General features: G+C 27.9%; 2 protein-coding genes across 9 annotated transcripts in view; both read left to right on the top strand.

The window, feature by feature from the left end:
- Positions 1-701: 701 nt before the first annotated feature.
- On the top strand, positions 702-9818 carry LOC126864380 (late secretory pathway protein AVL9 homolog). 3 transcript variants are annotated; one of them, XM_050615663.1, is made up of 9 exons: positions 702-926; positions 1163-1360; positions 2452-2485; positions 2811-3000; positions 3087-3618; positions 3696-3830; positions 3909-4297; positions 4373-4461; positions 6946-9818. In XM_050615663.1, exons 1-9 carry the CDS (start codon positions 858-860, stop codon positions 7152-7154), a joined length of 1845 nt encoding a protein of 614 aa, XP_050471620.1. In that variant the 5' UTR covers positions 702-857; the 3' UTR covers positions 7155-9818. The 3 variants fall into 3 exon arrangements, with proteins under 3 accessions (XP_050471620.1, XP_050471618.1, XP_050471621.1); XM_050615661.1 differs by having other exon boundaries at positions 2452-2680; XM_050615664.1 differs by lacking the exon at positions 702-926 and adding an exon at positions 1989-2142 and having other exon boundaries at positions 1213-1360; positions 2452-2680.
- A 2589-nt stretch (positions 9819-12407) lies between these two features.
- LOC126864375 (serine/threonine-protein kinase tousled-like 2) overlaps positions 12408-15052 on the top strand; it is a 29278-nt gene continuing 26633 nt past the window's right edge. The window contains exons 1-2 of one of the 6 annotated variants that reach the window (XM_050615639.1): positions 12408-12729; positions 14862-14906. In XM_050615639.1, coding sequence (XP_050471596.1) covers positions 14876-14906 — 31 coding nt within the window. In that variant the 5' untranslated portion in view covers positions 12408-12729; positions 14862-14875. Of the gene's footprint in view, positions 13106-14660; positions 14907-15052 lie in introns of those variants that run through there. The other 5 variants (XM_050615635.1, XM_050615637.1, XM_050615636.1 and 2 more) reach the window with 5 other exon arrangements.

Genomic DNA, 15052 nt, shown 5'->3' with positions numbered 1-15052 from the left:
TAATATATATGATATATTCATATATAATTTTATTTTTTTCCATTTTATAAATGGAGTGTTATTATTATAAACGGAAAACATGTAATTTTATAAATATATAATTTTCTAATTTTTAAATATATATTTTTATGAAACAGTTAATTTTACCAGAAATTTTTCAGATATTTACACTTTTTATTACTTTTACCATGTAAAAAATTAATAAATATCAACAACACATAGTAATATTCATTACTGTCATATTGTCATACAGGGTAGCCCAGCTAAATGGGATCACCTAAATCTGCCTTATTTATTGTTGTATCACAAACTTATTAGGACGAAGGTATAGTATTTCAAAGTCCACATACTACATACGAGGCTGAAAATAGTTTCTACTCATGGTCACTTTTGTTTTTACAAGACTCCAAGGTCATTAACATGTCTTTTAATAGAATCTTATATTTATTGTTCAATATCTTTGTAGAGTGTGAAAAAATAAATTCAACGACCTCCATAACCACATCTTTCCCAACGTATTATTTCAAGATATTTACGTCTGAAGTATGTAACATTTTCATGGATATTTCATAAAGTCGCGGGAGACCTTACGGAGAGGTTATGTTTATATTAAAGCATTGTTGCCAGATTTATTTTCACTATGGTTTGTACCATGTTTGTACTTAAACTAGATTGTGAATAAATAGTGTAGTTGGTAGTCATGAAATTAATATGGTGGTTGAGAACGCGTGCTAAGTGTGGGTAGTTCGACTGATAACAGAAAAGTATATTTTTCTCATTTTAAATAAATAAATAAATTAATACGAAAAAACATTCTGCATTACATATAAATTTTATGTAATACGCATTCTGAAAATATGGCAGAATCAGTTGGACCAATACTTCATGTAATTGTCGTTGGATTTCATCATAAAAAAGGATGTCAAGTAAGTCACTTGCTATTTTAGTTAAAAAGGCTTAGTAATCTTGTCTTTTGAGACACTGTATTATGTATTTTTCATGATAAAATCCTGTATGGTGTATTGTAATGTTTAAATCTTGTCATCTTTTTATATGTAATATATTATAATCGTATTTTTACTAAATAATGTTTCAAAATTAATTAACTATAAACATTTTTACATTTATAATTTCTATAGATGGTATTATATGTTATTATTAGGTAGAGTATTCATTTCCTCCTTTGGTGTCTGGAGCTCCGAATGAATGTCCATTAGGTTGGAAATATTTACCAACCCTTGCTTTACCAGATGGATCTCATAATTATGACGAAGATACAGTTTACTTTCATTTACCTAGTTTGAATAATCCAAAACGTACAATATATGGTATTTCATGTTTTAGACAAATTCCTGTTGAGGTAACTAAAACATTAAATCTTTTATTTTCTATATGTCTTAAACTTGTTTTATTTTTTTGGCAGATTGCTCTGGTGGCAATCACAAGTACAGTAAAAATCTTAAATTGAAGCAAAAATGAGTTCCAATAGAGAATAATAACAACTGTAATAATATCTTTTTTTTTTACAAGCTTAATAACGTTCAAATGTCAAACTTCAATATATTTTGTTACATGTTGTGTAATTTTCGAGAAAAATAGTTTTGAAAATAAACCTTATGTAATTAAATAAATCTGCAAATTTTATGATGCTCATAGGAAAATTTATCAGTATATTTTATCAATATATTGTCTTTTACCAATATATATTTTTCTTTTATAAATCAGTCTTGTCCTGATTGGTAAAAGACAAATATATTGATAAAATGTACTTAATCAATCTTGATTTTATAAATTTACATAGTATTTCAAAGTTACAAAAATATTTCGGAAACTCAATAATTCAGAAGATATTATCTACAAAATTTGTTAACATTTGATTTTGATATATTTAACTACCATTATATATATATATATATAGATATATGTTTTCTTTAGTATTGGCAAATACTTTTAATATCAAAAAATTTAAGTAATTTCTTATTTTACAGTTCTCCAGATGAAATTTTGTTTTTAAAAGTTTGAGAAAAGCATCATTACATTTACTTAAACTCTTCCCTACAACATGTCAATTTCTTGCATGTGGTTCATTTGGAAGTTAGCATCACAATAAACCATTAAACATCATCTAATGTGCAAATTCAGGTAGGAGGCCAAACAATTCTATGGCTAATTGATGGTTATATATATCAATATTGTTTATATATCAACTGCATTGTAAATGAATGTCTAAAGTTTGATTCTATAAAAAAGTATGCAGTAAAATATCTGTACTGCAATATAAAATTTTAAGCTTTTTTTCTCGAAAACTATACAACTGATCAAAAGAATTTTTCCTTACCTCTTCTTTTATAAAAGAACTACATTCTTGTCAATTATGTTGTGTATATTTGCTATACTGTGTATTTTTATATTATGAAAAATGATACTACTTAAACATTTATGTATTTTCAGAAATTAAAAAATCGTACATCTGATATAACAAGAGGTACAGTTCAAAAATCTGTGTGTGTATTAAGCACTTTACCATTATACGGTCATATTCAAGTAAAAATGGCACTGATAACACATGCATATTTTGAAGAAGGTGACTTTAGTAAAGTATCATTATTGGAAGATACTTATCATCACCTTAATTCTTGTATGAGTTGTGAGAGTCAAATACCACCACAAATCTTTGTTGGTAACTACTTTTTTCATTTTCAATTGTCAACAAGTATCATCAGAATCAAAATTATTTCATTCAAACATTTTCAATTCAAATGAAGATAGCTTGAAGAAATATTTTACATTAAAAAAATTTATATTTATAGGATTATCTGCAAGAGATTTTATATTGCAGTTTCGCCATAAAGTTCTTTTATTGTTTAAACTACTTCTACTAGAAAAAAAAATAGTTTTTTATCAATCACCAGTTCAACCATTATGTGCTACAATATTAACATTACTCTCATTGTATCCTGGCATGATAGAACATGGCTTACAACAAGCTGCATGTGTCAGGTAGTATATTTAATATGAAAAGAGAAAAGAACTAATTTCCTTTAATTATATTATTTTCATGAGTTATATTTCATTGTTTTTTTTAGACCATCCAGACCCATGTCTCCTATTCCTACATTTGATGAGGAAGAAATATCAATAAATAGCATTGATAACAATCTATCTTCTACAAATTGTGTCAAAGAAAGCATATCTGATAGAATGGCAGTGCATATTAACGGTAATTCAGATAGGAATTCATTATGCATAAACGATAATAAAGATATTGAAACTATGGAAGGAAAATGTATGGATGAATTTAAAAATATAACAGTACAAAAAAATAATAATGAAAATGAAAATTTAAATATGAAGGTTATTGAAGTTGAATCAGCACAAGAATGTACCAAATCTTATGCAGAAGAAAATAATTCTATATATTCTTCAAAGCCAAATGACAATATACACAGGGTACAGAGTATACATACAATTACATTAAGTACAACAGACACTGATAATACACTGCCACGTGATACAAGTAACGATGCACTTTCGGACGCACGTTTGACAAATAATATTACTCAAATTGCTCATATAAATCCGGAACTGTGCGGTTTACCCTTAAACATATTTACAAAGGTATGAGGATATAGATCAATAATCCATATTATATGTAAAATATGATAAATTGTTAATAATCTATTAATATATTTAAGGGTTATCTATGTTTGCCATACCTGTCTTTACCATATTTAGATCTTTTGGCAGATATTAATGTCAGAGGATATATAGTGGGTGCAACAAATGTTTTATTTAAACAAAAAAAACAACTTATTGATGTATTAGTAGAGGTAAATTTTAAATGGAGTATTTTGTTTCGAAAAAAAATATAGTACTAGTGACAATTTGCTTTATTAAAACGTGTTAAGGTTGAAAATACGAGGATAGAAACAAGCGATCCAGAATTAAGAAGGCAATTACATCTTACAACTGAGGATCTGAGATTTGCGGATTACATAGTCAGACATGTAGCAGAGCCACGCAAAGATATATTTTTGGATGGTGTAGGATGGGAAGGTGGAGACGAATGGATTAGAACTCAATTTCGAGTTTACTTATTGAGCATGTTGAGAACATCTATGCAGCAAGATACTCGTCAGTCTGATCATTACAATTCTGCATTTATAGCTGCTTGGCGCTCGACGAATAACTATAAGATATGGAGTAATTCTAATAAACCAGAAATTAATAATATAGAACCAGGTCATCCATTTGCAGGACAATTATCAGTGCAAGATATGAAATTACGATTATCACAGTAAGTATCTAATAATCACGGTAATAAAAAATGGGATAATAAATATATAGAACTAAAGTAATACATTCATTCTAGTACAATGCAAAATACAGAAAGTGGTAGAAAATTAAATCAAGCAATGGCATCAACTGGAAGAGCGGTTGCAACAACTGGGAAAGCAGTAGGTAAGTCCATTTATGCATACAGATCTTTCCATTTAAGATAACAATAAGAAATATCTCCATATAATATAAGAATATATTTGGGGAAGGAATTGCGATCCTTTTTTATTTTTTTAAATAGAACTATGTAAAAAGATTTACAAATTTTTACAAAATTTTTCAAATGAAGGTTCAATAAATTTTATTATTATATGAAAAACTAAATTATTTATGTTTTATTAATAATCAACTCATAAATTTCTATAAGGTCATATTTACCATTATATAAGAATCTAAATTCGTAAAATTAAAAATATGCGTTACTAGCAATGCTGATGGATAAATTGCAACATTTATTGTTGAACTAATAACTTATTAATGGACATAAAAATATATGTCGACTTCGCGGTTATCAAACCTTTAAGATTTTTAAACATTTCGATCTTTCTATAGCTAGAATTAACGAACGTTAGCGTATTTACTAGGGGCTGATCATAATGCAAGGCCCTAGTATAAATACATGTATAACTGAATTGATGGCAGTGGTAGGATTACAATATTTCTTAAGATAATTGTAGTAGCTATATTGATTATTATATATTCGTGCATTTACATTATTATAATACTATACAATAAAATAGTCAATGTTGTGTTTAATATTCGTTTGCAATTTAATAATTAGAATTATCTCGTTATTTCAATCTAAAGTAAATTTCAAATTCTAACTAATGAAAACGCACGAGTAGTACGACAGAATTCGATTCGATTGTTGCAATCAGAACTGGCAGAAGAGTATCAATCGAATTGCAAGGAACCTTGTGCATTAATTTCGAAGAAAAGGACTTCTTTTTTGTTTGCGTTTCAATTACATATTTAAAGAAAAGATATATCCGTAGTAATAAATTTTATTTCAACTTTTGCATAATGTATAGTATGATTTATACTATACATATTATTTCTGTCTTATATATATTTCTTTTTCTTCCATGCTTTTGTCTATTCATTTCTGCATTCACTTTTTTATTTTCTTTTTTATTCGTTTATTTCTTTTTGCCGTGTCCGTTTTTCTCCATTCGTAACTCTCATTCTTCTTCTTCTCGTATCTTTACCTCAAACCTTCCTGCATTCTTAAATGAATTTGAAGCAATATAGAAATTGCTTATTTTTAGTACTTTTAAGAATGTTAAACAATTTTCAGGACTAATTGGTTGCTATTGAAGACGTATACAAAATTTGTTAAAAACTTGTTAAGCCGTTAATAAATTTGCATGAGAAAGGTGATATAGCCTGCTTTCGGAAAGAAAAAGGTTATAAATGATTGTAAATTTATTTATACAATAACCTTCTTCCCTTTCCAATTTTTTATTTGTGAAAATAACTTAAGAAATAATATTCATATTATCAATGCTAGCAATGTAAAGATCTAGATTACATTAATCGTAAAGAAATTTCTCAAGAAATACTTCAAACCAGCTCCGTTTTCGATAATCACCGACCGGTACAAAAATATTATGATTTGCACATTAATCACAATTACGATCAGTCTGATCTTAATAATTTCTAAGAATTATTAATATTTATATACTAAAATGGAGAGAAATGCTGTTTCTATTAAAACGTATTGAAATATTTGATTAAAACATTTCGTTAACAAAAGTTATAATTTTCGCTGAATCATCGAAATTCCATTTCCAAGACTCCGTAACAAAACATCGAAAGGATGTCATGAAAACATTGTTAAAAGACAATGAATTCTTTTTTGAAATAAGTGTGTATTATTTATTTGCAAAGATTAATATTCTGCGAAATCTTTTATCATCGAGTTTTATGTGTAATGCGTCTACAATTCCAAAGAATATTAAATCCATCATTCACAACAAACCATGTTTATTTTTCAAACAAGTTTTTTTTTTTAAGTTGAAAGAAAGAAAGAAGTCTTAGAAATTGAGTCTTTTACTACAATAGAGGCACGAGAGATACCGAAACCAGTATTTGATATCGCAGACTGCAGGCTCACATTAATATTGTAAAGTAAAAAAAAAAAAAATAAAATTTAAATCCATACGAAATTGTAAAATCACAATTATAACTCAATGTTATTGCATGAAATGTGGCAAAGATTATTTTCAAGGCTGTCATCTTTTTTTAATGACCGCTTTGCAAGTTACCACTGCTATTAAAGGACATGACAAAAGTTACTGCATGAGACGGTGACATCATCCGCATCTTCCAAAATGGAATGGAAAATATGCGACATATGAATACTGAGAACAAACGATACATTTTTGAAATTCCTGAAACTCTCAACATTTGTCTGTAGAGATTGTACCACTTGAATCATTAAATCATATTCATTATATATCTTTTGCACCAATGGTTATAGGAAAAACCTGTTCAGAACCTGTTCACACGAGATGATACAACAGGATAGAAATTCCTCTGAGGATCATTTTTTCGAGAAATCTCAATTCTTCGGATAAATTAAAAGATAGTTGTCTTATTTGTTAGGTGGTGCACTGTCACAAGCTAAAGGAGCTTTCTCTAACTGGTGGAGTACATTAACGACAGTTCAACCAGTAGAGGAAGGAAAGGCTGCTGACAATCAAACCTCAACCATACATCAAACACTTTCAAATATAACTAATAAAACTGCTGTTGAAAACGAAGAAATTAATGTATCTACTAATAATACAAATTTCGGGATGGTTGCGGATTAATACGAAACGATATACAAATTCCAGTTATTTGTTAAAATGATTATGAAGCTAACATTTCTTTCGAAACGCATAAGGAGTCATCTCGAAGTGACTATTAAAAATTAGTAGGAAGAGTTTGTATTTTCTCTAACAGAAGTCATCCACATTTAATAGACATAGAGAAATAGTGAAAATAGACAAATTCGGTAATAAAATCTGAGAAAGGCCATTGTTTCTTAATAATATATAGAAAATTATTACATTTTCATTAACTTCACTCGTTAAACACTCATCCACAGCTGAAAAAAAGTTAATACGCGTGAATTAACTTCGAAAATATAAAACTCGTACACGTAAGAATTTTGTAGTTCACTTCGGGATGACCCTTTGCTAGATGAAAAAGTCTGAGATCGGAGCCTCCATATCTAATAGACAGGAGTAACATGAGGAATCATCGAGGGTGCCTTAGCGGAGTTGTATAGGTTGCAGTTGGCTAGCCGACAAAGTACGAATGAGGCGGGTTCGATTTTTGCTGTCAGGACTCTCATTTTTTCTCGACTCCTACAAGAGTGATAGTACATCTACTATCTCTAAATAAATATGGTAGAATAAAAGTAATTTATTCATACTATGCAGATAGCATGTATGTAAAACAGAGAAGTTAGCTACTTCTCAGAAATAGATCATGTAAGAAAAAGTATAAATCACAAACCAGATAGTATAAGTACTTGTAATAAAATTTTGAATAATAGAATGTATCAATGTGATAAATGTGCTGAAGAAAGGTATAATGTATATTTTTATGTTAATATTTCGTTTTATTAGCTCGTTAATTATTTTCTTCCCGCGATTGTTGTGATCTTTCTAATCGAGTAATAGTAACCTTATTAAATAAATATAAATTATTTTGCAACAATATTTATTTTTATTCATGCGGTAAGATATATTTTATTGACAAGTACCTGGACCTTTATTTCGTGTGTGTGTGTGTATGCGTGTGTAGTAATATATGAGAAAGAGAGAGAGAGAGAGAGAGAGAGAGAGAGAGAGAGAGAGACAAAATGGAAGAAAGTATTTAAATATCCAATTGAAACCGATACTATTATAATAATATTATTATATATATTATTATATATATATATATATATTATAATAATATTATAATTATAACATTATTTTATAATATTTCAATACACATTATATTTTTCTTCTTTTTTTTCGGAAGGCAGTCCACATTTTATTTAATAGTGATTAGCTTTCATGGAGAAATTAAAATAAGGTGCTCTGTACATATATTTTATACTTTTTACGCAGATTACCATCTTTGTTTTAAAATATAAAAAGTTTTATTTAATTTTAAGTATAAAACGTTAGAAATTCTTTACAAAATATAAAACGCGCGTTAATCTTATACATCTAATTAAACTAGAAAAACCAAGATATGTGTAATAGTTGTAATCTTTTTCTATGCAAAAATGTTTAAACAATTTAATGATTTTTATAATCTCGAAACCAAAAACAGAAATGTATTATTTATAATATACTACTGTATCTGTATAAATTATATACGGAATATAAAGAACCTAAATTCCACGCTTATAACAAATATATAGAATATTTACATTATGTTAGATTAATAGATAAGCAGTCAACAATGTATGTATTTAAGTAAGATAGGAAATTCATTAGAAATCTGTTTCATTAACTAATTATACCGCAATATTTTAACAAATTAATTCAAGCGTTTAAAATAATTTTTTACAATTAGAAATATTCGCCAATTGAGTTTAAATAGTAATAGCGAGGTATAAAATATTTAAGTAAAACTGCATTGCCTGTTAGTAAACTTCATATAATTATTAATATTCATTGCAATTTTGTTACAGAAGTTACAAAAGGTTATTGATGATGGATGTATGTACGCAAATTGATTATAACGATAAGTAAATTGGAAATAGTGAGATTTTGTTTATAATTATCAGAATTTCGCATTAACACAGAAATATGATAAACAAAAATAATTACTTTCATTTATGTATACGTGCCAAATTTCCTGGCACAAGGTTTAAAATTTGTAATAGGAAAAAAGTGAGTTATGCGAGATTTATTAGTATAAGAAATCTTTTTTGTATGTATGTATTTGGCTTTCACATTATAAAACTGTATTGTACTAGTCGCCGCATGTATGAGTGTATGTATATATTATGTGTTACACGCATAATATGACAGAATCTATTGTATTTTACAACAATTATAAACGATGACGTTTTGTTTGTGTATATACATAGATATCTATAATGTGTAAAGTAAAAACTTCGTTAATTTTTATTTAGTTATTTATTCATAAAACAGGGTTCCCCAGATGTGATAGTATTTGCATTTTATTTAGTCTAATATTTAGTTACATCTTAATTTCTTAATGTATTATATGTGCCATATATTTGTTATTTTATTTTTTGTTCTTTATACAAATTTTAATTCATTGAAATCTTTATTAATATTAAAGCTAAGAAGAGATTACATACATATTATTTGATATTAATTAAAAATGATGTACTGTATAAATGTTAGAACGAATGAGTGAGAAAGTATAAAGTTTGTTAATTTGTAATATTTACCTCAAATGGCTGGTAAATTGTGTATTGTACGAGAAATTATTATATAAACCAGATGTCTGATATCGAACGTTGCCCTGGCGTTTTATTCGATTAATTCGATCCAAAAAATTATGGATATAAAATACCACGCAAATATATCATCGAATTTCTTCTATTCTAAGAGCAAACGGAAGAAATATTTTTTTATTTAACTAGAAAGATAGCATCTTCAACTTTAAGTACTTCTTGTTAACATTTTCACCATGTTAAATTCCTTTGTCGCCCGAAAATTGTAAATAATTTCCTGATTTACAGCTTTTTAGGTGAAATTTCATCTTTTTATATTTAGAAATACAAATCATTTATAAAAGATAAAATATACATGAATAAATGAGTAATAATTCGTTTGAAAAATAGCCCGATAATAAGCCATTAAATATCATCTTTCGATTAATCCAGGCAAGAGTTAGTATTTTACAACAGATCAATGATGAAACGTTCAAACGTAGTCAATGCTAGCAATTCAATTCATAGAAAATTCTTAGTTGAAAAAAATGTATATATATGATCTTACTTAATGATGAATTTTTTGAACATTAATTCACTTGATAGGGTACTGTTATTAGATTTAATACTCCATAATGTTTATTTATAAAACGATATAAAATAGTTGATGGTAAAAGGTTAAGAAAAAGTTGTAGTAATATATTCCAAATCCATTTATAACAGGCCAAAGTACGCTAGAAATATATACAACAAATAGTTTGATAAGTGAAAGTTTACATTGCATTGTTGCAGAAGAAGAAACTTTTGAACATCTGTTGTAGCTTAAACGTAATGACTTGAAAAATCATGTGTGTAATAATTGAATAATAATTAATGATAATTATTAGTTTGCAAGTCAAAGCTCGAAAGTTATAAAATTGTACAATTTTTCTTAATTGACACAATAAATGTTCAATTTTTTAAATAATTCGTTAATAAAACATTTTCAAAAATGAGTTCATTTACTCTTTTAAATACTCTATATATACGGTATGTGTGGAAATAACTTCGGAAATAAATTAAACATAAAAATAATTTAAAAATTTCATGTAAACACATGTTCTATTTATTTAGCTCGCTACTTTTCTCAAAATAATATAAAGTAATGAAACGAATTTAATGTCATGCTAGTTTACGAACAACTTTATTGATTTTATTCAGAATTTTCTTACATAGCCAGAATTTTCATACATACCTTTTATTGCGTCTTTATTCTGTTCACAGATTAAAAAATTCCATCCTTCACTACTAATAAATTACATTATGTTTTCTCTTTATAATAATCATGCGTAACAATAGACAATCGAGGTAAGGTAAAGTTCTAACTAAATTCTAAATGAATACTAATAAAACAGGACCACTGTATTTATTCGAACTCTATTTAAAAATACATAATAAAAAAACATCACTTAAAAATAACAAACTTTACTTTCAAATTTTTTTGAGATATTTTCGGCTATAAAAAGATAAAGTTGAAGTTCAAATCAGACTGGAGTTGATCAGCATACAGAATTACTCGTAATTAATAGATGATAATCTTCTAAAAATAATTTGAAATATATTGGATTCAATCAGTCTATTATTAAACTTGCATTTCCTCAAGATTAACAAATGCGTGTAATCAAATTTATTTTATTTTATAAACCTTTAAAGGAATATGCGAGGTTATCAAACGCTATTAAGAACTACACATAGTAGAACTATACATGCATTCAGAGTATATAGTTACGTATGAAATTATTTTTAAAACAATAATTAATAGAAAGGGAACATCAACATCTATAAAAAGAAATATCGATCTAAATAACATTTTAAGCGGACTGCAGGTTCAAAGACTTAATTATACAATTTGTTATACCCTTACGAAAAACTAAGATTAAGTATAATAATTCATATTGATAAAGGCTATCTTGTTATCGTTTCACCTATATACTAGATGTAGTTTATTTATATTTATATTCTTATGTATGAATCATGTTTTACAGATAATTCTGTAGAATTTTAAATAAAAATGTGAATTGAGTTCATAAAGAAATACAATTATTTATATTCATCGAAGTTTTTACGAATCTTAATGTTATGGTTATGATCTTATGTATATTTCTAATGTATATTTTCGTGTGTATCTGTGTTAAAAAGTAGGATTTCTTGTATCAAGGAATAAATCTTCGATATCAAAAAGACTAATACGCCACAGTACAATAATACTATAAATCATGATACTAGGAGGTACATGGTAATTTGAAATGAGAATGAATCTGTATATATGTATATATACATAATTGATACAATTTCATTGTAAAAGATTAACACATATCGTTCTTTTATGAACGTAATACGGCAGCGCATGCATAGGCATTCATATACATATATATTGTATTGCATGTGCTTAAGTACAATAGATTAATGGGTATGATGTGAATTCCATAAAAGAGATTGGACAATTTTTCTTATTCAGAGATAAACGAATAACTTTCTTGAACAAAATAATAAATTAAAAGGAAGGTAGATTATGATCGTTAGAAATAATTTGTTTACGTATATTTTCATTAATTAGAAGACTAGTTAGCGACAGCAGTGCCTACTATCCGAAAGTAGCTAAGTAATAGGTAACGAAGAGAGCAGAGACGATCTGAGTGTGAACAGTGACTGGTCAGCCGATGTGCCGAATAAACATCGTAGTTCACCGATAATACCCGAAGTCGTAAGGTGGCGAAAGAGACTATTGATGCGAGTGAGACAGACAAACTCGTGCGAGTGCCATGGTGAAGCGACGTCACTGTCGTTGAAATACGTGCAAAAGAAAATTGGAGTGATTTTAAGACGCTGATGATTATTGTTCGCTCCAGTGACTTTTTTGTGATAAATCATCGTGTTAACAAGTGGCGCATTGTTTTCGTATGTATAAGTGACAAAAGATAAACTTCCCGTAAGATTTCTGGAGGAAAAAACTAGTACGTATACTCTCTCGGAGTAGCAAGTAGTGCGATTATTACGTGTATGTGCCGGCGTCTAGAATATACGTTTGTGCTGTCGCGTAATCGGTGTTCTGATCATAACAACGATCTGCCGTGTTAGTTGCAAAGAGTATTCGCAACGTTTATGTTTTCTTACTTGTTACTATCCACATTAAAACTAGCTATGCAAGAAAGGGATAAATCGGTAACTGGCTGGTGGCAGCCATTTTCCAGATGAGTTTTCCCCTTTCTTTCGATAAGCAAAATGCGCTATGCCGTGAAAGAGAAAGAAAGAGGTAGTTAGTTAGAGCAAAAAGGAAAGAAACAAAAACTAAGTAGGAGGAAGAAACGGTGTTTTATTATGTTTTACAAGGTACGTTAAAAGACAGAGCATTTGTTAACTGACCACTAAAATTCACGAACACGACTCATACACTGTTTCACATCGATGAGCATGTAACCTTGTTGGTCAGTACGAAAAAGATAGAATTATCTAAGGAAGTAGCGATGGAAAGAATAAGGGTAGGGAGGGGTGGAGAGGAAACAGTGTAATACGGACAATACAGAGATACCCTGTGGTACATTTATGAACAAATCGTTCATAAACATGTATCACGATCATTTCTGTGCTTTCGTAAGAATCGTCATGATGTCAAGTCTAGTTTCCAAGTAACCTACTCCTTTGAAATCTTTTAGCTCATTAAATACTATCGCACGAATTTGTTATGATAATGAATTTCTGTCGACCATATATGGTAACATACTAAAATTGTCAAACGAACATTCTCAATACGTTGTTGAAAAAATGCGAGGGGTGGCTCACTGATTTGATCGCGCGACAAAAATACTTCGTACTTCTTTATACTTCATTTCAAGTTTTAAGCTAACTGTTATGGCTATGATACAGGATTTCGCCGCACAACAGGTTCAATATCTTGTTTCGACTGATTCGATTCTCTCTTAACTTGTACAAATTTCTAGTCATTCTGTAATATCATACTGCTTTTGCTCTGAATTTACAAGGTTTTTATTTACAAGGTTTCATAACCTCTCCTTAATATTTAATGAAGACTCTTATCTACGTGAATTTCGATCATTTCAAAATATAATTACGATGAAATTTTGATGAATTATTTTGTATTTTATTACGCCGTTTGACCAATCATCCCTCATTCAGATGTGTTCTTGTTTGCCTAACATATACTTGGGGTTAATATGGCAGTCATTTTTCTAACTGTTACTACTATATAGCAATATAGATTATTATTCAAGAAATTTATCACTGTAGAAAAAGAAAAATATGAGTCGTTTTACCTAAAAGATTATATTTAAATTGTGATTTTAGATTTTTGGAATGATATAGTATTGTTCTATACAGGTACATATGTTTATACTAAATTTTTGTATGAAATTTACACTTAAAATATTATCATAAAATTGGGAAATTAATTTATCTAAAAATCTAATATTTTAAATAATTACTGTTATTAAATTCTTTTTGTAGTGATTCCAATTTTTAACTAACAATATTTTATTGTGCATCTGATACCAACGCTCTGCCTATACCCTGAAAATAATTTATTTTTCAGTTGAATTTATTTAATAAAATTTAATAATATTATATATATATAAGATAATGCATTAGAGTATCTGGTTGAAATACAAAAGGGATATGGTATACAATTAATATTAAATAATATTAAAAGTTTTAATATTCTTTTCCCAAATATAGTTTTTATTAAAAATGAAATAAATGAAAATTGTTGAATTCAGTAATTATATGTCGATACATTACATTTAATTATTGGTACATTTACTTAAGCGTTATACAAAATAGTTTTTGCAAATATATTATATTCAAAGAGATAAGTCACAGAAATTTTATTGAATATGGAAATCTACAATTATTTTAATGTATTTGATATTGTGTGCTGATAGTGTTGTGAAATTATTAATGTAATATTTGCTCTCATTGGTGTAAGAAGACTCAACGAAACTAGGAGTTTATTTAAAGATTGCAAGACAGATAAAAGTGCATCGAAAGTGCATATACCTGACAAATATATTTGTGATGTGATATAATAGAACAAATTGGATGTCAGTGTAATAATGTAGTGCCAACTTTACAGATGGATAAACAGGGATGACTGATAACTGTTGGAATTCTGGTGGTGGTAAGTTTTATAAATTTTATATTATGTGAGTACACATTTTTTAATCCAAGTTAGACGAGCACCCTACTATATTGCATGAAGTTACTAGCATACTGAAATTGAAACACCTATTATTATATTATATTCCAGTAACAAGAAAATGACAA

The sequence above is a fragment of the Bombus huntii genome, chromosome 4 (genome assembly GCF_024542735.1).
Source record: "Bombus huntii isolate Logan2020A chromosome 4, iyBomHunt1.1, whole genome shotgun sequence".
In the NCBI taxonomy this organism is placed as follows: Eukaryota; Metazoa; Arthropoda; class Insecta; order Hymenoptera; family Apidae; genus Bombus; species Bombus huntii.
This window is presented reverse-complemented; position numbering and strand designations above follow the sequence as displayed.

Bases quoted from the DNA above. Each gene is read 5' to 3' on its own strand.
- LOC126864380 (XM_050615661.1), top strand. From the start codon at position 858: ATGGCAGAATCAGTTGGACCAATACTTCATGTAATTGTCGTTGGATTT. The intron at 3,001-3,086 runs GTAGTATATTTA...TGTTTTTTTTAG, and splicing joins CAACAAGCTGCATGTGTCAG to ACCATCCAGACCCATGTCTC. The intron at 4,298-4,372 runs GTAAGTATCTAA...CATTCATTCTAG, and splicing joins ATGAAATTACGATTATCACA to TACAATGCAAAATACAGAAA.